Consider the following 24708-nt stretch of genomic DNA (forward strand, 5'->3'; position numbering starts at 1 on the left):
TCATCTTCCTTAAAAACCACCGAGCCACAAAATTAAGATCAATTGCATAAAGTAAAAATTTTGTTCCATATTGGATCCGCCATTTTAACTTATTGGAAACTAAAATCGAGTTCGTAATCAGCATAATCAAAATTTAAAAATTAAAAAAGTTTACTGATTTTAAATTTTTTCGTTGGCCATTTTGGAACCACTATTTTGAATTTTTAAATTTTGACTAAAGATTTGGATTTAGAAACCTCAAAATCCCCCGAACCAGCATTTTAAGCTACCCCAAAACTTTAGAATATTCATTGATATTCATATTTCATTTATTACCGAATTTTCATTTTAGATGCCACTATAGCGGTCATACACACTGGTGGCACGAATTATTTTTGCCTCTATAGACGTCATACACTGGGAAGGGGATAAAGGGTAAAAAAATTATCAAACTTAAAAAAATGAAATTTTTTTGAGTTTTTGAAATTATAACCGCTATATTTAATTTTTGTGTTGAACGAAATTCTTTTTTACACAGGAATCGAAAAGAGGACACTCAATAAAATAAAATTTGATAAGAATTTTCTTTTTTCAGGCGTTAATGAGTTAATCACTAACATAATAAATGAACACTATAATTTGGTTAAAATCTTTATTTTTTTTAAATTATTATAATATTATATTAACACCATAGTCAGAGAAATGTCGGGAAGAATTTTTTTTCATGGAAATTAAGAAAATTGAGACAATACATAAAAACCACAATTTTTAGTAAAAACGTGCAAGTTATTTTGATAATGCGAAAAGTAACTATAAACAAATCATTCAAAAATTATTTTTGAATCATTTTTTAAGACATAATTTAATTTTTGAAATATATCTATAATAAAAATCTTTTTGAATAGTTGAAATTTTGTAAAATTTAATTGAAAAATAATTAATTTATTTTAAGTATTTTGTTACAATTTTTGAAAATTGTTTAAATTAAATTTAAAAATTAATGAAAATTGGCTTCTAATTTTTCAAAATTCAATAATAGAATTAGTAAAAAATATTAATAAAAATGATCAAATTCTTTGAGAATTTTAATTATTAACAGGACCATAATTTGTTAAAAATTTCAATAAGTCCAAAAAGTAAGTATTCAAAAATTTTTATTTACATTTATCGAAGATAATTAAATCTTAAATAATCATTATTATTATTTTTCTTAATTTTTTTTATTGTTTATACTCCTTCCCTATTGTCCTTACGCACTTCGACAAGAGTCCCCGAGAAATACTACCCAATGGGAAACTGCCAAGAGTCACCATTGGCGTATTAATGGCCCAATATTGGGAGCCATTGATTTTTTATTGGTATATTATTGGCACCCATTAATGGACCAATAGTGGTAAAGTAATGGGCTGACTACGTCGTTGCCAATAATTGGCAGCCATCATTGGCACATTAATGGCTGCCAATGAAACGCCAATAATAAAATTTTTTTAAATTAACAAAAATTATTTATTAAAATTATAATTAATTAATTATAAAAATTAAAAATTGTTTATTAATTTTTTTTTTAATTATTATATTTGTAATAGAAAAAAGTCATCACAGTAATTAGTGAGATCTTTTCTCTTTCAAAAAAATTGCCTCACATCCTGTGCAAAAATAGGAGAGGCAGGGAGCAGAATTATTAAATTCTACGAATGGACCTGAGGAGTTCAGCCTTTATATACACGGGCTGGAGTAACTTCGATGCGAGTAGAACTGATGTTTGCTCGCCCTATGCGGCACGGTTGGAACTAACTTCCAAGCACAACGCGCACACGTGTTCACGCATGCGGGAAGATTTGAATAATTTTCAATTATTTGCCTATTAATTCCAAATCTATTCTATTCTAATAAAATAAATAATAAAATAAAAAGTAGAAATAAAATAAATAATAAATTAATAATATCTACTATTTTGAATTGTCTTAAAAAATAAAACAGAATTTCATTTCTTTTCAAGTATTTCTATAATCCAAAAGAAAAAAAAATGCTGAGCATTCTTTGAAAATAATATTCAAACTTGTATATTTATAGAAATCTATTATTATTCATAAATTGTGATTTATAAATAGAAATAATGTCCACTTTTTATTTATTAAAAGTAATTTATAATAAATAATATTTTCAAATTTGAAATTTAATGAATTTGTCAATTTCTTAATTTATTAAATTAGCCAATTTTTTAAATTTTGAAATTCATTCAATTTTTTTTACTCAAAACGAAAATTCAACAAATATCGTATAATTTAATACTACTAAAAATATTTTGACAAATAAACAATGAAAGTAATTGACGAATTTCTAAAAACAGTGATATTTTATAAATATGCGAAATTTATTGAATTTTCTTTATGAGTAAAAAAAATTTAATGAATTTCAAAATTGACTAATATCTATTGTTTTCAATTATTTTATAAAATAAAATTTATTTTCTTTTCAAATATTTCTTTTACTAAAATCAAGAAGAAAAGAAAAATGTTGAATATTCTTTTAATATATTCAAATTTTAATTAGAAAAAATTATTATTATTAATAAATTATGATTATTAAGTAGAAATTATGTTAATATTAACAGAAGAAATTAAACTTTTCAAATTGTAAAATTTTTGGAAATAATACTTTTTTTTGCAATTTTGTTGGAAAATGTAATTTTGACATTTATTAAATTAGTAAATTTTCAAATTCATTAAATTTTTTTATTCAAAATGAAAATTCAACAAATTTTGCATAAAATTTATAAAATATCGCTGTTTTTCGAAATTTGGCAATAATGTTCATTCTTTATTTGTCAAAATGTTTTTATTAGTATTAAATTTTACGATATTTGTTGAATTTTCGTTTTGAGTAAAAAAAATTGAATGAATTTCAAAATTGTCTAATTTAATAAATTTCAAAATTTAAGAAATTGACAAATTCATTAAATTTCAAATTTAAAAATATTATTAAATTCAAAATTAATTTTAAAATTAAAAAAGTTATCAAATTCTTTTTTAAAAAAAAAATCCCAATTATTTTTTAGAATGTGAGTTAAAAAAATAAATTGTAAAACTATTTTTTAATTTCGATTTTTAACAAAATTCTATCTATTATTTTTAATAAATAAAAAAAGGACATTATTTCTATTTATAAATCAATTTATGACAATTTATGAATAATAATAGATTTCTATAAATATACAAGTATGAATATTATTTTCAAAGAATACTCAGCATTTTTTTTTCTTTTGGGTTATAGAAATACTTGAAAAGAAATAAAATTCTGTTTTATTTTTTAAGACAATTCAAAATAGTAGATATTATTAATTTATTATTTATTTTATTTCTACTTTTTATTTTATTATTTATTTTATTAGAATAGAATAGATTTGGAATTAATAGGCAAATAATTGAAAATTATTCAAATCTTCCCGCATGCGTGAACACGTGTGCGCGTTGTGCTTGGAAGTTAGTTCCAACCGTGCCGCATAGGGCGAGCAAACATCAGTTCTACTCGCATCGAAGTTACTCCAGCCCGTGTATATAAAGGCTGAACTCCTCAGGTCCATTCGTAGAATTTAATAATTCTGCTCCCTGCCTCTCCTATTTTTGCACAGGATGTGAGGCAATTTTTTTGAAAGAGAAAAGATCTCACTAATTACTGTGATGACTTTTTTCTATTACAAATATAATAATTAAAAAAAAAATTAATAAACAATTTTTAATTTTTATAATTAATTAATTATAATTTTAATAAATAATTTTTGTTAATTTAAAAAATTTTTATTATTGGCGTTTCATTGGCAGCCATTAATGTGCCAATTATTGGCAACGACGTAGTCAGCCCATTACTTTACCACTATTGGTCCATTAATGGGTGCCATTAATGGCATGCCTGGCTCCCATTATTGGGCCATTAATGCGCCAATGGTTTTTTTCCCATTGGGTATTTATGGATTAAGGAGGAATGGGACACATATTAAAAAAAGTCAGAAACTTTTCAAATTTTGAGGATGAGTTTCTAATAATATTATAAAACAGCTCACAGAGTTTGAAAATTTTTGTCTGAATAGTTTAAAAGTTATAAATTTATTAATTTAACATTGTCTCTTATGGAAAATTCAAATACAGTGAGTTCCCGCAATCTGACTAAAGTCTCGAATTTTTCCTTGGTGGCTTATTCGGTATATGACCATCCCGTCAAGCGCTCCCCCTCCACCAAGATCCTAGCAATTTCAGGAACGTAGGACGTAGTCCTAGCAAATTTTAACTTTTTTTTGGCTCTAAACAAAATTTTTATGCCGCTTTGTCACTACGAGTAACCACGAAAAACTAGGAGGCTCTTTCGGCACTGAGCGCGCGTCAAAAGTGAAAGTACGGTTGGTCAGGTAGCGAAACCGATTTAAGCCCATTAAGAGTCAGTTGACGAAATTCGTCAGATAGCGAAATATTCATATTGCGGGAACTGACTGTACTCGGTTCTTATCAAACATAAAAATGATATTTCCAGAAGTCAACTTTTTTTGTCTTAAATATATATTGAAGTTCAATATCTCAGCTTTAATAAATAATTAAACTTTTATATACTTACAGACTAAATAACAAAGAAAATAATTTAAAAAGTAGAAAAACACAAGATTTTTGACATTTGCACATAAAAACATGGCAACGTTGTAAAGAAAAAATTATTGCTGGTAAAGAAGATAACTATTTATCCATTCATAGATACGCAGTTTAATATATCTCTCTCATTCACTCCCATAACTATTTCCGTCATGACAGTGCTACCAACGTTTGAAAAACAAAGATATTAGTTTACAACGTTGTCACGTTTTTTAGCTCATTAAAACCATTAATAAATAAATAATTACATTAATAAAAAAAATGTACTACCTCATTATGTGCTATAATTTTACAAATGAAATATTTTTCAAGTGTATGTGCATTACATTTACTAATTGATTCGAACTTATTTTTCAATATTTTTCATTTGCTTAGGTTACATCTTAGTACAACCACTTCTAAAAGTTTTGTTTCGTACTGATAAAAAATGTTAATATCTTTTAAAAAACAATATCATTTTAATGTAATTAATGTTTTTCAGTCATAATTAGTTACCATCTTTGTTTCTTAATATTTAAACTTTTCTACATAGCGTTAATTTCAAAATAGAGATTTTCTCTAAACGTCATTAACTTTTTGTCACATTCTTTGTCCCATTCCTCCTTAAGCATAACCATTCTACCTTTGAAAATTTTTTCTATATATTAACCTAATTTTGCGTCTACAGACGACTTTATTAGGAGTACTCGCATTTTAGGACCACCCGTCAATGGGTTTTCTCGCCAGAGAAGTGGGAAACTGTAGAAAACCTCTCCTGAGTACAACTCGTTTATCGACAGTCGAGTTCTAATGGTGTGTACCGGACAATAATCGACAGTGCACATCATTATACCTCGACGTCAAACCTCCCGCTCAGATTATCTCACGTGCTGGAAAAATACCAAGCCAAATGGGCGCGAACCAAGGGTACTTATACCCTTGGCCCTTAAACGACCGTCAAGCGAGGCATCTATCCGACTGAGCTAATCTGTCGGTTTTAAATAATCATTATAAAATAATTATACGAATTAGTTTTAAAAAAAATTTAATGCAATTTTTGAAAAATAGGATTTTTAAAAAATAGAAAAAATACAATTATACAAAAAATCTATAAGGAATTCAAATTTCTTAATAGATTTTTTGTATAATTTAAATAAACTATTAGCATTATTACTTTTTAAAATGCAGGAGTAATATTAAAAAAAATACTTACATACTTTTCAAATGTGCATTTTCCACGTGGATAAGTGTAAAGGGGAGAGTGTTTGCCAAATTTTTACGATTGTCCACACCAGAGGCGGGGGGGGGGTCAGAAATTGGTGAAAAATGTCCATTTAGTATATGGAATACCGATAAAAGTTATACCCCTCACTCTTACCTCGTTTTCGATCTTCCTCTCCTTCACTCCTTAATCTATCTCCCAGTAAACGAAAACTAATTGAAATGAATTAAAAAGAATTCACAAAGAGCTTTCGTGAATCCCGCTTTGTGACAAATACGAATTGGAGCCATGATGCAATTTTCCTGAATTCGTGAAACTGTATTGAACTTCCGAACCTTCTATCCGTACCAATTCACTGGACAAGTTTTGAGCCTTTAATTTTTTTCAATTCGTTAGCACGAATTCAATGCATTCCTTGGCCATTTCTTTCGAATGCGAATTCGTTTGGACAAATTGGTACATATTGAATTAAATTCAATTGAATATACAAAGAGCTTGAGTGAATCCCGCTTTGTGACAAATACGAATTGGAGCCTACCAAAAATGTTAATTCGTTTCAATTCATTTGAATTAGTTTTTTTTTACTGGGCTGTGAGTGAGAAAAGATAAATAATTAGCCAATAAGGAAATAAGACGATTGTCCACAACCAGAGGCGGGGGGGGGGGGGTCAGAAATTGGTGAAAAATGTCCATTCAGTATATGGAATACCGATAAAAGTTATACCCCTCACTCTTACCTCGTTTTCGATCTTCCTCTCCTTCACTCCTTAATCTATCTGTGAGTGAGAAAAGAAAAATAATTAGCCAATAAGGAAATAAGACGATTGTCCACAACCAGAGGCGGGGGGGGGGGTCAGAAATTGGTGAAAAATGTCCATTCAGTATATGGAATACCGATAAAAGTTATACCCCTCACTCTTACCTCGTTTTCGATCTTCCTCTCCTTCACTCCTTAATCTATCTGTGAGTGAGAAAAGATAAATAATTAGCCAATAAGGAAATAAGACGCTCTTTTCGTATTTTGACTTGAAAGTGAAATTTTTCCACTTTTCCTTCCCCTCCCAATTTCTGTTCCTCTCTTTCTACCTAACACGGAAAATGGAGAAAACATTATGCTCTTCTGTAAACGAAAAAAAGTAGGCGTTACGTTCTTAACTATTCGCCTCTCTCTCGCTCCTACTCTAAACTGAAAGAAGAGACGATACTTCCCTCTCTTACTCTGTATCGTGCTTTCTCTCTCATACTCTGACAGACAGAATGAATTTTGGAATACGAAGATTAATATAGTTAATTAATAAATTAATTTTCAAATTTTTGTTCTCTTCTTTAATTCTTTTTCGGCTAGTTTAACATTAGCAAACAACCGGGACGACACTGGGCCAGTAATAATATTTTTGTCGGCAAAACTTCTGTGCCAGTAGAAAGTATTAAGGTGCCGTCCCATGTCGGCGTAAAAACGTCAAAGCGTCGGCGTTAAAGTATGAGAGTGAACGAGATAGTGATATAAGGTTGTTTCTTTCACTCTCATGCATTTACGTTTTGACGCCGACGCTTTGACGTTTTTACGCCGACATGGGACGGCACCTTTAAGTAAATTTTTGTGCTGGGCGGATGCTGGGCCGGCTCAAATATTATCACCGGCAAATCTCCTTCGTTCGTATAAAAACTAAACCAAATGGTGGTACCGGGCCGGTGCTGGGCCGGTAAATATATTATCACCGGCAAATCTCCTCCGGCGGTATAAAACAGAGCAAAATGACAGTACCGGGCCGGTGCTGGGCCGGTAAAAATATTATCACCGGCAAATCTCCTTCGGCGGTATAAAACAGAGCGAAATGACAGTACCGGGCCGGTGCTACGCCGGTGCTGGGCCGGTAAAAAAATTATCACCGGAAAATCTTCTTCGGCGGTATAAAAACAGAAATAAATTATAGTACCGGGCCGGTGCTGGGCCAGATATTTTTTATCAACCGGCCCGGTACACACTCCAGTACCGGTACAAATCCACATTTACCACCGGGCCGGTACTGGGCCGGTATTTATTTCATATCCGGCCCGGTACCTTTTTGCCGGTACTGGCATAAGTCTGACTTTACAACCGGTTCGGTACCATGCCGGTCGTTAGTGCTGGCACATCTCCAACTTTTCTGCCTGGGTAGGATCCGCGCCGGTTGGAAATTTCCGCCTGGGATCTACCAGGCGCTTTAGACATAAGCCCATACACGTAATTTTCTTACAAGATCATCCACGGTATTTGGTACAAGGTATTCCGAAGTCGTGTAAAGTTGGCACTACTTTTTTGAAAAATCAAAAATTTTACTAGAGTTCTGGGCACTTTAGCAATAGTTCTAGAGTTCTCTTACGATTATTTAAATAGTTCTGAAGATTAACAATAAAAAATCATAGTGCTAACTTTGCATAGCACTATGATTTTTGAAAAAAAGAGTTCTGAACTAATATTCTGAAACAGAATAGAGAGTTCAAGAGTTCTCTACCAAAAAAACAAGAGTTCTGCAAAATTTCAAAAGTTATTAACAAATTAAAAAAAGTTATGAAAATAATATTTTGCGAGTTCTGAATAGAGTTCTGGCATCATTGCGAAGAGTTCTAGAAGTAATTCTAATGATATTTTTTTCTAAATCCAAAATCAAAAAAATTCGGGACTTTGAAGTTTTCTCAAATTTTCAAAATTTCAAAATTCAGAGTTCTGAAAAGAGTTCTGGCATTATTGCAAAGAGTTCTAGAAGTAATTCTTATGACATTTTTTCAATGGGAAACGTTAGAATTGTAACAAAAAGATGTATTGTTCCATCAAATAGGTATAAAATATATTTTGTTCACTTCCAAAATAATAATTTTTTAAAAATGTAGTTAAATTTTTAACATTTTTTTGTTGTTTACCCTATTCGACTTATCATTTTTCAAGACATATTTATAAAAAAATTGTTCACATAACAGCTAATCCATCTAACAAAGCAAAATCCAATTATAGGGTAGAGTGGGGTAAAAAAGCCACATTTTTATTTTTGATGCTGTAAAATCTGTACTTAAAATTTTTTTCTCAAATTTCCAATTGTTATTGAAAGTTTAGTTATTAAGCTTGAAAATTCTTGACGGAAATATTTTTTATCTCATGAAAGGACTAAGTTATAAGAGTTTTACGAAAGCACTGCAAGTGGCTTTTTTGCACCACCTGGTGGGGTGAAAAAGCCACCCTACGATTTTAGCAAAACATGTTATCAATTTAGGTATTTTTATAGTTTCCCTTTATTTATATGACAAATAGTCTTATTTGAAAAATATTCTAATAATTATGAAAGAGTCTTTAGCAAGCAAAATTGAAAATTATATTAAGTTTACCTGTTTTCCATTTGCACTGCCAATTTTTCGTACCTTTTTTAGAAGTTCTCTTTAAGTTTTACCACAGATAACATATTTCGTTGCAACCGTTTATTCATTGTTTATTTTTTAAATGCACTTTGAACTACTTTTTCGTCGTGTTTAATTTAATTTATTAAATAAACACGAGACATTTTGTAAAATAAGAAGGTTAGTTTAAATAGAAAACAAGTGAATTTCACAAAATATTCAATGGATTTTTTGCCCTGGCTTTTTTACACCCAAGACCAGTTATTAAAAAAAGCAAAAATAAATTGTTAATTCAGTTCAATTTCCAAAAATTAACATTGTATACGTTTTCGGTATACTTTTCTCCTTATGTACAAACATTTCCCTAGTAGAAAAATTTGGTGGCGCTAGCATGGTGCCACTCTCGCGTTCCATTGCGCTGTAGTGGCGCTGAGAGCATTTGAAACACTTTTGTAGTCTAGCGCCTTTCTCGCATTCTGCTCACAGTGCTAGAATGAACATAACCTCACCTGCCAATACTTTATTTCACGAATTAAAAAATGATTCCTATGTCATTTCTTTTGACGAATATAATTAAAAAAATCGTGTACATATAAAAAACATTTACTAATTATCTGCCAACAATGAAGTTTTAACGTATTTGAAGAGTTAATACACGTTTCGTTTAAAGTTATGGTAAAATTTTAATTCAGAAAACGGTAACCTTTTCTTAATCCCAAGCCTAATAATAATTTTGATCATTATTTGCTGCATAAAATTGTTTTTTAAATATGGAAATTTTAAGAATAAATTATTATTAAATTTCCATAAAAAATTATTTATTTCTTTAGAGTAACAAAAAGGACAGTGTCAAAAATAGTTACACATGTTAAACATTAAAATTAAAATTTTTGAAATTAACTAATTTTTTTATAATAATAATAATAATAATAATTGCAAAAATTAAGTTCCTATTTAAAATCAGTAAATTTTTTCTGTCAGCTGACAGAAAAATGACCTAGGTCAATTAAAAATAAAGAAAAAATAAATCCAGTTTGAGGTTATGTTTTCTAATTCGAATGGAGAGAAATTAATAATATATTTGATCCATAAAAAAGTATTTATTGTTATTCTTGGTGATAAATCGTTAGATTAATTACTTAAAATATATTTAAAAATTTTCTTGCAGGTTGAATAAGACATTCATATACTAAAAATTCTTTTATAAATAAGTGTATAAATTAACGAATGAACAAGAAATTTATAATAATGCAATATCAATTTATATTTAAATTTAATACAATTACAAATATATAAATACTTAGAATCCTTTACTATTATTGTTTTTAAATGCCACAATATTCTACAAGCAAACATTTACTTTTACTTTAAAAATAAAAACAAACACCTTTGACACTTAAAGGCCAACGCAGAATAGATCTGTAACCGGAACCGCAATCGTAAGCGTAACCGTAAGAATGAGTTAAAGAAGGATAGGTATATTGTTTATCCTTCTTTAACTCATTCTTACGCTTACGGTTACGATTGCGGTTCCGGTTACAGATCTATTCTGCGTTGGCCTTTATGCAACAGAAATTTGAGGTTATGTTGCATTCTAGCGGAAAGTGCTCGCGCCATGCAAGGCGCTAGAAGACGTCGGCGAGATAAACTGCCATGCAAATTCCAGTGGTGGCGCTAGCATATATCTAGGCTTCCATTAAATTTTTCTACCTGGGTTACTTTTATTATTCGTTCACTTAATCAAATTGTAATATGTTTGAAAAGTTCACCAAAATGTTTTCAAAAAACCAACAAAAAATTAAAATTACAATAAAAACAATATTAATCTAGGTACAACATTCAAATTAGATTCAAAAGTTGCGTATTACCTAATAGTATTTATATTCTAAACAGCTGATAAATCGGCTTAATAGTTTTTAAATAAAACTCAAATGGCTTTTTTACACCATGGCTTTTTTACCCCACTCTACCCTACTATTAACTAAATAAAATAAGATAAAGCAATAATTTTAACCTGAAAAAAACTTAATCATAAATAGTTAACTCAGCTGAAGAATATTCAAAACCAGACAACAATGACATAAAAGGCAATATTTCGAAATTTAAAAAAATTATAATTACTGTACTCTTTGGCATTTGAGTATCCATCAGAACTTTATAAGGGTTATTTAAAGATCTCTTTATGCCGATGTCAAAACCGTAAACACCGTGCCAGAACATTTTTCAAAACTCTCAGAACTCTGAATTTTAAAATTTTGAAAATTTCAGAAAATTTCAAAGTCCCGTAACTTTTTTGATTTTGGATTTAAAACAAAATGTCATTAGAAATACTTATAGAACTCTTTATGACGATGCCAGAACTCTAATCAGAACTCTCAGAACTCTGAATTTTAAAAATTTTGAAAATTGGAGAAAATTTCAAAGTCTCGAATTTTTTTTGACTTTGGATTTAGAAAAAAATGTCATTAGAAATACTTCTAGAACTCTTAGCAATGATGCCAGAACTCTACTCAGAACTCGCAAAATATTATTTTCTTAACTTTTTTTAATTTGTTAATAACTTTTGAAATTTTGCAGAACTCTTGTTTTTTTGGTAGAGAACTCTAGAACTCTTTATTCTCTTTCAGAATATTAGTTCAGAACTCTTTTTTTTAATCATAGTGCTATGCAAAGTTAGCACTATGATTTTTCATTGTCGCTTTTTATTGTTAATTATTAGAACTATTTAAATAATCGTTAGAGAACTCTAGAACTATTGCTTAAGTGCCCAGAACTCTTGTAAAATTAACTGTCAAAGTTTTGACATAACAATTTAAACTGCTATGGAATAAAAAACACTAACTTCAGGTGAGGACAGATTTTGTCGATTATTATATGTAATTTTTACATTATACGTCACATGAAAATAAGACTTAAATTTTTATTCCGTTAAGCATGTTATCTTTTAAGGTTGACTACACTCTAAAAAATTCCGTTGTTAATTTACAACGTCGGACGTTGGAAATTATTTGCTTCACGTCCAACGTAGTAAGCTTACAAGCTGCTAGTAGTAAAACACGACCTAAATGTAATTAAACAATCCGCGTGTTATTGCACAACCTCAAAGTAAAATTACAATTTTTGCGTTATGAAACATGCCGTGTGTAAATATATCAAAAAATTGGGTTGTATTACTATAAATAAGGTTATGTAAGCGGTTCGCGTGTTTTTCTAAAAATTTATAGAAATTAATTTCTATCACTGAAAAAACACAGGAAAATTTCAAACTGAATTAAATTAAACATATTTTTTATTTTATAAAAGTTTTTTTAAACATATTATTTATTACACAAAATAAAATATATATACATATAGCAGCTCCAGCGTGTGTCGCGTTTCAAATATTGAACACTGAAACAAATATATATCTTTTTTATTACAAATTTATTTATATTTCTTTTTCGTTTAAATTATTATTAAATATATCTAATATTACTTTTTAATTTTCAAAACTTTCATGTTACAGTTATTAATATACAGTGAAATGATATATGTTGATTTCTAATGTTATCGAATTCATTATGCATTATTTTCTATTATTCTAAAGTTATTTCTAATTTGTATATAACATAGGAAACATTGCCTAATATATATTTCACTGCATAGGTTTACATTATTGGCAAAAAGAATTAAAATTGGCTTATCTTGCTGTTTGAACAAAAATAATCACCACACATTATTGTAAACTTGTGAACAGTTGCAATATATGCTGTGCGTCTACACTGTAAAAAAATCTGGTGTAAATTTACTATGTCCGACGTTGGAAAGTTTGGTCACTATGTCCGACGTGGTATTTTTACACGCCGACTGTAATCTACATAACCTGCAAATATTTTTTGAAATAATATTTTCAGTCGTAACTTTTTGTATTTATGAAATATAGCCCAAAACTTTTTGTAATATTATTTACTTATAAATTAGCATATACTTTCTATAAATGTACATTATATACACTTTTTTAGAGTTATTTATAAAAACTTGAAAATTTTTTGAAAATCTTAAAGGAATAAGAAAATTACATTCGCCATGTAATTGTACAGATCGTGCGACGTAATATTACGTCAAAGTGTAGAAATACACGCAATGTAAAAATACCACGTCGGACATAGTGATCAAATTTTCCTACGTCGGACGTAGTAAATTTACACAAAACTATTAAATTACATAGTCGTATAATGTAAAATTATTAAAAATAGTAAAACTACTTTTGGAACGAAATAAATTTACTACGTACAACCTATAATTTTGATGTGTGAAATTACAAGTTTCGTGTTATTTTACACCAGATTTTTTTACAGTGCACTGTAAAAAAACTTTAAAAAACTTTAAGATTTTCAAAAAATTTTCAAGTTTTTATAAATAACTCTAAAAAAGTGTATATAATGTACATTTATAGAAAGTATATGCTAATTTATAAGTAAATAATAATATTACAAAAAGTTTTGGGCTATATTTCATAAATACAAAAAGTTACGACTGAAAATATTATTTCAAAAAATATTTGCAGGTTATGTAGATTACAGTCGGCGTGTAAAAATACCACGTCGGACATAGTGACCAAACTTTCCAACGTCGGACATAGTAAATTTACACCAGATTTTTTTACAGTGTGTATGCTGCGCGTTTGTTATGTGAAATGTGAATTTACAATAAGCGACATGTTTCTTTACACGCACGACAGGTTAAATAATCACCCGATTGTAAAATAACACAAACGATGTATTATTGCAATCTTACAATACATTTACATGAAAATGTAAATTTACTACGTCGGACGTGAAGCAAATTATTTCCAATGTCCCACTTGGTAAAATTACAAGATCTGAGTTAAATAACATTACAGGACGTCATAAAGTTACACAAAGTTGTGTAGAATTGCACTTGTAGGTTATATCACTACGTGTAGCAACGTAAATTTATCACATCAGACGTTGTAGTTTTGCTGAGTAAAATTACACGACGTGTGTTATAAAGCAATGTACTTTTTTACAGTGTATTGTTCATAGGAAAGCGTGAATGCCAATGAGACGATAATGGAAGATATGTTCATTAAATTATTTTTGACTTATTAATTATCAAAAATAAATTACATTTAATTACTTTTTTGTTATTTTGTTTCTAATAGTTTTCTATAGTCAAAAATTAATTACTATTATTTTCATGTCATTAACATTCAAAAATTCAACTATTCAGAAGAATTCTACACAAAATCACTATTTTTCTAAATTTATTTAGGGAAATCAGGAAAAAGTCAGGGAATTTTGTCAAAAGTGCTGGAATAATATTTAATTTCAAGAATTCATAAAAAAATTCTGAATGTTATTCTTCAGAATTGAAAAAATTTTAATTATTTTAAACTCTTCCTGTTTTTAACAATAATTAGACTTTACAGATTTAAAATTGATTTTTTTAAATAATTTAATTTTTGAAAAACTATCGAGAAAAAATTATTTTTTATGAATTATTTTGGAATAATTTTTTATTTAAAAATTAAAAAAATAATTGAATTTTATTAAATTTTTATTTAAAATTTTTTTTATAAATAATATAAATAAGTAGGTAGCAAATGTCACGCCTGCCAAACGAAGTATTTAATTTATTATTATTATTACTCAAAATAAATTCGATTATCTTTACAAAATTTCAATAAAAAATTCTTCGAAAAATTTATGAAAAATTACAAAAATGTTATCTTTTGAAATTATTATAGGTTTCTCCTAGTATCAATAGATAATAATGAATAATAATGCCTATTAACAATAAGAACGGGTACCTACACATGTGTAATCACAAAAAATAATTCAAATATTTAAAAAAAACAAAATTTTGTGCAAAAATTATGATTATAAAATAAAAATTATGCCTATTTTTTCGTTTAGTAAGAAAAATGAATTTCGTTAAAAAGTGAAATTTACAAAATTTATCACTGCTTTGCTAACTTTGACTTTTTAACTTTTTTTTTAACTTTTTTTTTTTAAATTTTATAAGTACTTGTGTCTTCAAAAAATGAATTAATTAAAGTTTTTTGAAATGTTACTTCAGTTTTACTTTACGAATGATTCAATCACTTTGTTACGACAAATTGTTGTTAATACAAATACACTGAAACCCCACTTATTTAAAGTCTCATTTACTTAAAGTCGCGTTTATTTGAACCCGTTTTTGCTTCAGTTATTTTTAATTAGAATCAGCCCTAACCCCACTTATTTTAGCTCATGCGCAGTACGCGACCAATGGAAAGATACTTACATTCTCATTGGTTGAGTTCAAACAAAACTAACCAATCATGTCAATTTATCGAATTACGTCACCAAAATAGGTTATGTCGACCAAAATACAAATAAACTTCGTGTCGAATTGCGTGGACCATGTTCAAATAAGTGGGGTTTCAGTGTAACAAAAAAACTAAAAAAATTTGTGAGCAAAAATTTTGAATGCTTTGCTAACTTTGCACAAAATTTCATTTTTAAGCCTCCCAATTATTTTTTCATTTAGTAAGAAAAATGAATTTTGTTAAAAATTGAAATTTACAAAATATATCACTGCTTTGCTAACTTTGCATAAAATGTCATATTTGTGCCTTTAAAAAATGAATTTAAAAATGTTTTGATAAAATTCTTTATCAGACTTCAATTTTAAGAAATTTTAATTATTCAATAAATTATTTATTTTTGCATTTAAATTATTGAATTATCTAATAAAAATTTATTTAAAAATGAATTTCAGTTAAAGTTTTACATAATATAATTGAATATTAAAAGCACTATATAGCATGAATTTGAAGAAATAATTAAATTTTAAAATGGTTCCAAATCAAATTCTTTAAAAATTTGTATTTTTCATACTTATAACTAAGAATTCTGTAGAATTAATTATTTTTAAACAGTTTAATTGAATTTTTTCTGAAATTATTTGAAGTGTTTATTTTTTAATTCGTAGGTATTTAATTAAAGAATTTCTGAATAATTTAAATTTCGTAAAATTGATTTGTAAACAAATGGATTTTAAAATTCTCAAAGAACTTTTTTCAAAAATTATTAAAAATAATTTATTCCTGTGGGAAAATAATAATGATTAACATTTATTTAGAAAAGAAGTTATTGATGTTTTCAAATAATTTTAGAATTAAAGAAATTCGTAAATAAATGTAATGGAACATTTTTTGGAGTGTCTAATCATTTTTAGAGTGAATCAGAATATTCTTTAGAGTCAAGGAAGAAGTCAAAATTTTGTCAAGTAATAAAGTTTTTCATATTAAAAAAAAGAAAATATTTTGCAGGATTTACATTTGATAATTATCTAAAATGTTTGTTACAAAATACTAATTTTTTAGAAACAAAGGAAATAATGAATATTATAATAACATTAATAATTTTTTTAGATTAATAAAAATATTGTTGAATTATTTGAGAAATAAAAATAATATTATTAAATTAAAAAAAAAATAAAGAAATGTAATAAGCATTATCTATCAAAACATATAAAAAAAGCATGAATTTTGTTAAAAAATCGTTATTTTTATATTCTATTCTATTTCTGTATTTTCTATCAAAACGTATAAAAAACAAAAGAATAACCATGACTATAACTTCAGGTGTGGACAGAATGAAAGAATTAATTATAGGATTATTATAGTTAATAATAATAATAATAATAATAATAATAATAATAATAATAATAATAATAATAATAATAATAATAATAATAATAATAATAATAATAATAATAATAATAATTCTATTCATTTTGATTTTTATATATTACAACTAATTATTATTAATAATAATAATTTTTTATTAGAAATTTTGCCAAATAAAATGTCTGTAAAATAATAATTTGGTGACCTAATATTCTGTTGAGAGAAAGTTTTGTTAAATTTAAATTCGCGTTAATTTAAAATCGAATTTATTATATTCAGGTGTATAAACATTCTTTTCAATAAATATTATAATCAATAATATTAATGGAATATTCATGTGTCTACAAAATAAATTGCCAATTTCTAAACTAATCTTTAATTTGAAAATAAAACGTTAATTTCAAAATTAATCATCAATTTTGAACTGAATTGTTAATTACAAAATTAATTTTTGATTTCCAAAATCTTTAATTTTAAAATTAAATACTAATTTTGGAATTTAGACGATTTTTGAATCATTTCCTATTTAAAAATGCAATATTAATCTCTAATGAAATTATTTAATTTTTAATTTCAAAAAATGAGTCTACTTTTAATTAAAAAATTAATTTAAAATTAGAAATTTAGTTTCAAAATTATTTTGCACAAAAAAAATTAATGGTTTTCAAAATTATTTCGCAGCTATTTGGGAAAATACGCCGGGACTCGCCTCATGATTTGACGAAAATTGTACCGGTGGCAGGCGATGTTACGGAACCGGAACTTGGAATCTCGGAAGAGGATCAAAATCTACTTATTCACTGTGTGTCAGTTGTATTTCATTCCGCAGCGACTGTTAAATTCGACGAGGCCTTAAAATTGTCCGTCACCATTAACATGCTTGGCACGAAACAACTTGTCGAGCTTTGCCACCGTATGCACAATTTAGAGGTGAGCTTTTCACCCCTTGTGACCTCTCCTTAAATAATTCAATAGGCTAATCCAAAAATTATTTATCGTCTCTGATTTTCTTGATTGATTATAATTGTTTCGTTTATTTATTGAAAATTGGTTTTTAATTACGATTGTTTGGTAATTAGAATTGTTAATTAATTACATTTGGATGCTATTTTTTATTCATTAATTTTGTTTAATTACAATTGTTCAATTAATCAGAATTGTTCCATAATTACAATTCTTCAATTAATCAGAATTATTCATATAGTAATTATAATTACTCACTACTTAGAATTATTCACTACTCAGAATTATATAGTAATTGTACTTAATGAATAATTATTCATTCGTTTCAATTTTTTTTATTGTTTTATAAAATTATTTATTGGGATAAATTAAAATTATAAGTTTACATTAATTTATTACAATTGTTTCGTTCATTTCAAAGAAGTGAATTTAATTTTTTGCCCTTGGTGATGAAGTTCACAATGTTTATGATTAACATTTAAAAAATAAAAATTAAAGAATTTATAGTTTTTTTAATTCGAAATATTTTTCTGGAAATGGATCAAGTAACTTTAAAAAGAAGTTTTTGTAAAGTTTTTGTAAAAAAAGTTTGTAAAAATTTGCCTGCCTCGAAAAATAAATTTTTTTCTTCTGAATTGTTGATTATAAGCGATTATAAGCATTATGAACTTCAACAAAGTTCTTTTCATCCGAACGGAGGGAAATGAAAACTTTTTTCTATATTTTATTCTTGCGAAAGCTCGTTTAATAATGAAAAATGAATAAAATTTCAGGCCCTAATTCACGTATCGACGGCTTATTGCAATTGCGATAGAACTGATGTTAATGAAGAAATTTATCCAGTCCCTTTGGATCCGGAACAAGTGATCTCTTTTACCAAGTGGATGGACGATAAGCTCGTCGAGGAATTGACACCAAAGCTCATTGCTGGAAGGCCAAATACCTATACATTTACAAAAGCCCTGGCGGAGAGAATGCTTCTTTGTGAAAGTGGTACATTGCCAGTTGCAATCGTTCGACCATCGATTGTTCTCTCATCATTTAAAGAGCCAGTTGCCGGCTGGGTTGACAATTGGAACGGACCAACTGGAATTATTGCCGCAATTGGAAAAGGTTTCTTCAGGTGAATTTTCTTTTCTTAATCGATAATTTCATCAGTAGTCAATCTTTTATAGACTATAGCAAATGTTACCCTCGAAACGCGATGTTTCATTTTTTTATACGCAAATTAGAAAATTTTTTATTTTCTAAAATCAACTTTAATTTTTTTTTTTGTAATTTCAGATTTCAAATTCTAATAGAATTCACTTATTAACTAATTAATTTTTATTTACTATTTTCAAAAATTTTAATGAAATTCTTCAAATCAATTATATTATTTTCAATACAGTTTTAACTAAAATTATTTACAAAAATTCAATTATTTTGATATAAATAATTAAATTTTTCTCAGGAATTCAATTATTTTCACAAAAGATAATAAAATTATTTCCAAAAATTCAATTATTTGAATATTATTATTATTATTATTATTATTATTATTATTATTATTATTATTATTATTATTATTCAATTATTACTTATTTTCATAAGTAATAAAATACTTGGCAAAAACTAAATTATTTTCAAAAAGTTTTTAAAAAATTCTTCGAAAGAATTTAAGTATTTATTTTTAACAATTTTAATAAATACTTTTAAACAATTCAAATATTTTCTAAGAATTCTATTAAAATTCTCTAAAAGAATTAAATTTTTTCAGATTTAAAATGATAAAAATGACAGAAATTTAAAGAAAAAAATTCACTCCAGTTTGTGTAAAATAAAAATAATTTCTTAATTTTTCTTGCAAAAATAGTATCACAGAACTTATTCTCTAAATCTGAATTAGTAAAAATTTGAATTAAAATTACCAATTTAATTAATTTAAATTTAACACTTTAAAACATAAAAACAGTTACTTGTACATTATTGAAGAGAAACTAAATTTTTTCCATGCAAAAAAAAAGTTATATAATGTTATTTATTTACTGAGAAATACTGGATTTAATTTTTTTTAATGTCTTATTCTATGTGATCCTATTAATTATTAAAATATTCATTTTTTTTGAAAAAAATCTTATTTATTGTTAATACACTCTCTAAATTTAAATGTATTAAAATCATTACTAATTTTAATTAGGTATAGTAATTGACTTTTTGCTTTTAAACTATTTAAAATTTACTAATGAAGACTTTTTAAAATTTATTAATTTATTAGTAGGTAAATTTTAATACTATTTCAAAAACGGAGAATAAGTCAAAAAAAAGTAAATGTCAAAAATTGGTCTGTCATTTTATTTATTAATTGACTTTTAAATTTAAATGTATTAAAATCATTAGTAATTTTAATTAGTAATTTACTTTTTACTTTGAAATTAGTTAAATTTTAATTATTTCAAAAACGAAGAATAATTCGTTATAAAATTCTAATTAGTTACAATTTTTACAAATTGAGATTTAGATTAAAAGTTTTGTAATACTACTTTTTGAAGAAAAATTTGGAAAAAATTGATTTTATTTTCCATAATTTGCTTTAAGGGCATTTGAACCTTGATGACGTTTCAGTTTGTGCAAAGCATGTGTGACGTCATCAAGTTTCAAATGCCCTTAATAAGTGAATTTATTAAAATTTTAAAAGATTAAATATATTTTTCAAATATTAATTAATTTTTAACCTGAAATTATTTAGATTCAATTTTTATTCAATAGAATATTATTCAGATATTTAAAAATAAAAAAATTTCGTAATTTTTATAATAATAGGCGTAACGAGTAATTCTTTTTTGTTGTCATAACATTTGCTAGCAAATGAATAATTTTTGAAGAAAGTATTTATAACCAATTGAAATTTCTGAATTTCAGAACAATGATGTGCCATGAGGAAAAAGTTGCCGATTTGGTGCCAGTCGATATTGTTATTAATTTAATGATATGCGCGGCATGGAGAACTGCAACACATCCAACTGACAGTATCATGATTTATAATTGTTGTACCGGTCAACAAAATCCAATAACATGGAAGAAATTTGTTGATTTGGCATTTAAATATACAAGAATGCATCCAGTGAATGATGCAATATGGTATCCAGGTGGTCGTGCACGAAGTTCCTCAATTTTGAACAAAATATTTGTCGCTTTCCAACATACGTTGCCCGCTCACATCTTGGATTTTATTGCCAAATTGAAAGGATCGAAACCATTTATGGTTCGTATTCAAGCGAAACTCGATAAAGCGGCCTCGTGTTTAGAGTATTTTAGCACACAACAATGGAATTTTAAGGACGATAATGTTAGAAGACTGGATGCACAACTCAGTCAACAGGATAGAGAAACATTTACGTTTGATGTTAAGCAAATTGATTGGCCGTCTTATTTGGAGCATTATATTTTAGGAATTCGGCAGTTTATTCTCAAAGAAAGCCCAGAGACACTGCCAGCCGCCCGCTCACATATTACAAGGTAATTTTATTCACTTTCTTTTTTAATTTCACTCATTCTCTTATTGACATATTTTATTAATTTTTTATTTATTTGCATCCTTCTTCTCCTGATTTGTTATTTTCGTTATTGTGAACCTATTTTTTTGTGATTTTTAAATAATTTTTTATTGCTCTTTTGTCAATTTTTTGCACTATTAACCAATTTTTATTGGTATAATTCGAAATTTCTACTCTACGACTATTTTGTTCTCTGACGAATTCGAATTTTGGACTTTTAAACAATTCCTGGCTTCAGGCCAATTTTTATTCTCATTTTTTTTCTTCTTTTTTAAATTGTGATTTAGGAAAATATTCAATCAAAGCTGGAGACTATTTTTCCAAGTGGTTGTTTTTAAAATTTTTTTCTTTTCAAATTTTACTTTTTTATAATTTTTGTAATTTTTTTAGCATTTTTTAATTGCCATTATTAACCTACTTTTAAACTTATAACGCAAAAAATATGTAGTGTTTTTTTGGCAAATTTTTCATTTAAAAGCTCGCAACTTCCTAAATTTTTAAGCTTCTTAGTTGCTACTGGGATATTCTTTTTCAATTTTTACGCTTTTTTAAAGTATGCATTGAAAGAAGAAAAATGTTGAAAATAATAACAGGAATAGGATCTTTTTCACAAAAAACCATAAATTTCTTTTATTTGAAACAAATTATTTTTAATTTTTTTCTAAAAGCTTCTTAAATTCGTCAATTTTTAAGATTTCTAAATGTTTCTTGGGTCAGAATTTTTTATTTATTATTTAGATTTATTTCTGTTTACAAATTCATGAAAATTGAGAATTTTTTACGAAAACTTTTGCTGGTTTTTTTTAAAGAAACATTTTTTTTCCCCTAAGCTTTTAAAAAATGCTGTAAAAATAAAAGAAAATGTTAATTTTTCAAGTTGAGTAATTTTATAAATTCAAAATAAATTCAATTTTTTAGATTCAATTTTTAGACGTAAAATTTAAAAATATTTTGAAATATAAGAAAAAAATTTTTAAGGTAATTTTATTGTTCTTTTCAACAGATTGTACTGGTTGAACAGAACAGTGCAATTTGGAGCGCTCGTAATTCTTTTACGTCTGTTGCTGTCGCGCAGTACTTTGGCCCAATCAGTGTGGTTCTCCCTCCTATCTCTGGTTCTTCGGTTATGCCGAATGATTGTTTGACGGCTCAGAACCCTGAATCATGATAATAATGTTAATAATAATGATGATGATGAAGTTGATGATGATAATGGTTGCAACAAACGTCACAAAATTTCGGAGCTGGCCAAAAAGCAAAATCTTAAGGTACAAATTGTCCTTAAGTTTCATTGCTCATCATCAGTCTCCAGAACAACAACAACAACAATAACAACAACAACAATAACAACAACAACAACAACAGCAACAACTGCAACAGCAACAACAACAACAGCAACAACAACTGCAACAGCAACAAGAAAAACAACAACAAAAAAACGCTATCTTTATCCCCATAAATTGGCCTTCCCGATGTTCGTGTTCGTTCGTATACATATTAGCGAAGACTAGAGACGTATGTTTATTCGAAGAATGTCGGGTACCGAACAAAAAGTCATCGCAACTAAAGAGAAAAAAGAAAATGTTTTGGATGCGAAAACAATAGATGAGAGAAAAAGAAAGAGAAAAAGAGAAGAAAAAACTACTTAGCATCCGTCATGGAATTGTAGGGAAAGGTTTTTGCTACTTTTTCTTATTGAACCAAGTACACGCGAATTCCTTGAAGAATAACATAACGCTTTCATCCTAGTCCAATCCTTCTACATTTTTTTTCTTTATTTATTTATTTAATTCCTCATCGACAAAAAGGAAGAAATAAAAATCTCAAAAAAGTAGAGAAAAAAGAGGCACACATTTATTAAGTCGCTATAATCATTTTTATCGTACCGATTAATTTTTTCCGATTTTCTTATAAATCTATATTGGTTCCGAGATGTGAATCTTTCTTTTTTGTAAATCTCGTGTCTCGTTTTTAAATATGGTATCAGGCATTATTTCCCTCTTACTTAGATTATATATATATATATATATATATATTTTTTTTTTTTTTTTGCTGTTTTATAGCAAAGAAAAAGGAACAATTTTCGTCACACGCCCTTTTTTTCGAGAATTTTTCGAAAAAAATCATCTCCACGCGTATCTTATTCACAATTTTTTTTTTATATAAGCAAAGCTTTATGAATTTTTTGTGTTTCTCAAAGGCATCGATGATTTTTTCATTTCTAGTTTACGAAAAACTATCGCGCAAAGAAAATTCCAATCTCTTTGCGATTTTCTTATTATTAACGTTTAAGTGATTAACGTATAGGATGTGTGTAAATAAACAAAAAAGGAAAAAAAAAGACTAACCAATATTATTGTGTATTCGTGAATATTCTGTTTAGGTGAAATATCGGTGACTATATCGAAGTATATTTCTCGTAATTTAAAAAATGAAAACTACCAAGATTATTGGACTCTATGCGCTTCCCTCCTTATACCAGTGAGTCTCTTTATTAACAGTAGCAGAAAAAATACATTTTTAATATATTTTTTAGTATTAATAATTTAATATTATAAAGTTTTTAGAAATAGAGAGAGATTGTTATTATTTTTTATTAATTATAAATTATTAGTTATAAATTATTTGAAATTATTATTTATAAATTATTAATTATAAATTATTAATTACGAATTATTAATTACAAATTATTAATTATAAATTACTGATTATAAATTACTAATTAATAATTACTAATTACTAATTATAAATTAATACAAAATTTTTAATTAGTAATTTAATTATTAATTCATTATTAAGTAATTATGTAATTTAAATTTTTAGTTATAAATTATAAATTTAATTAGTAATTATTAATTGTCGGAGTTTCAGCTTTAAGAATCGTACGTTGATTAATGCTAATTTGTAGTAAAGGTCGATCCACTTACGATTTATTATCTAAATAGACTAATTTCTAAATCGATTATAAATAATTTGAATTTGTAATTAAATCTTAAAAGTGGATTCACTTTTTTTTAGACTGATTGCATGGGGGGTTTATTTCCTCCAAGATTATGTTTTTTTTAATTAATTTTAGGAAAGTAAATTAATTTTGTGTGATATTTGTTTTTTTATTTTGTATTTTACTGTGCGTTTTTTTAAACAAATTAATAGTTCTAAGCGACTTGAAAAATAAAACATACTCCATTTTATTAGTCAGTGTTTGTATATTTATTCTTGATAAGAAAAAAAAGAAGAATTCGTGCCACGTATATCATGATGCCTTTGAGATACAATAAAGCTAAAGGTGTATGTCTTAATTAATAATTATTTAATTTGTACCAAAAGATATTTGCCTTAAGCTGT

General features: G+C 26.8%; 1 protein-coding gene across 2 annotated transcripts in view; it reads left to right on the forward strand.

The window, feature by feature from the left end:
• Window positions 1-23421, forward strand: part of LOC122510976 (putative fatty acyl-CoA reductase CG5065) — a 115778-nt gene extending 92357 nt beyond the window's left edge. For both annotated transcript variants that reach the window (XM_043625938.1, XM_043625939.1), the window contains exons 3-6: window positions 17546-17794; window positions 18601-18950; window positions 20729-21325; window positions 22367-23421. In XM_043625938.1, the coding sequence (XP_043481873.1) occupies window positions 17546-17794; window positions 18601-18950; window positions 20729-21325; window positions 22367-22508 (1338 nt within the window). In that variant the 3' untranslated portion in view covers window positions 22509-23421. The remainder of the gene's footprint in view (window positions 1-17545; window positions 17795-18600; window positions 18951-20728; window positions 21326-22366) is intronic.
• Window positions 23422-24708: the final 1287 nt, after the last annotated feature.

Source organism: Leptopilina heterotoma, unplaced genomic scaffold (assembly GCF_015476425.1).
Source record: "Leptopilina heterotoma isolate Lh14 unplaced genomic scaffold, ASM1547642v1 Lhet_8, whole genome shotgun sequence".
NCBI classification, from domain to species: Eukaryota; Metazoa; Arthropoda; class Insecta; order Hymenoptera; family Figitidae; genus Leptopilina; species Leptopilina heterotoma.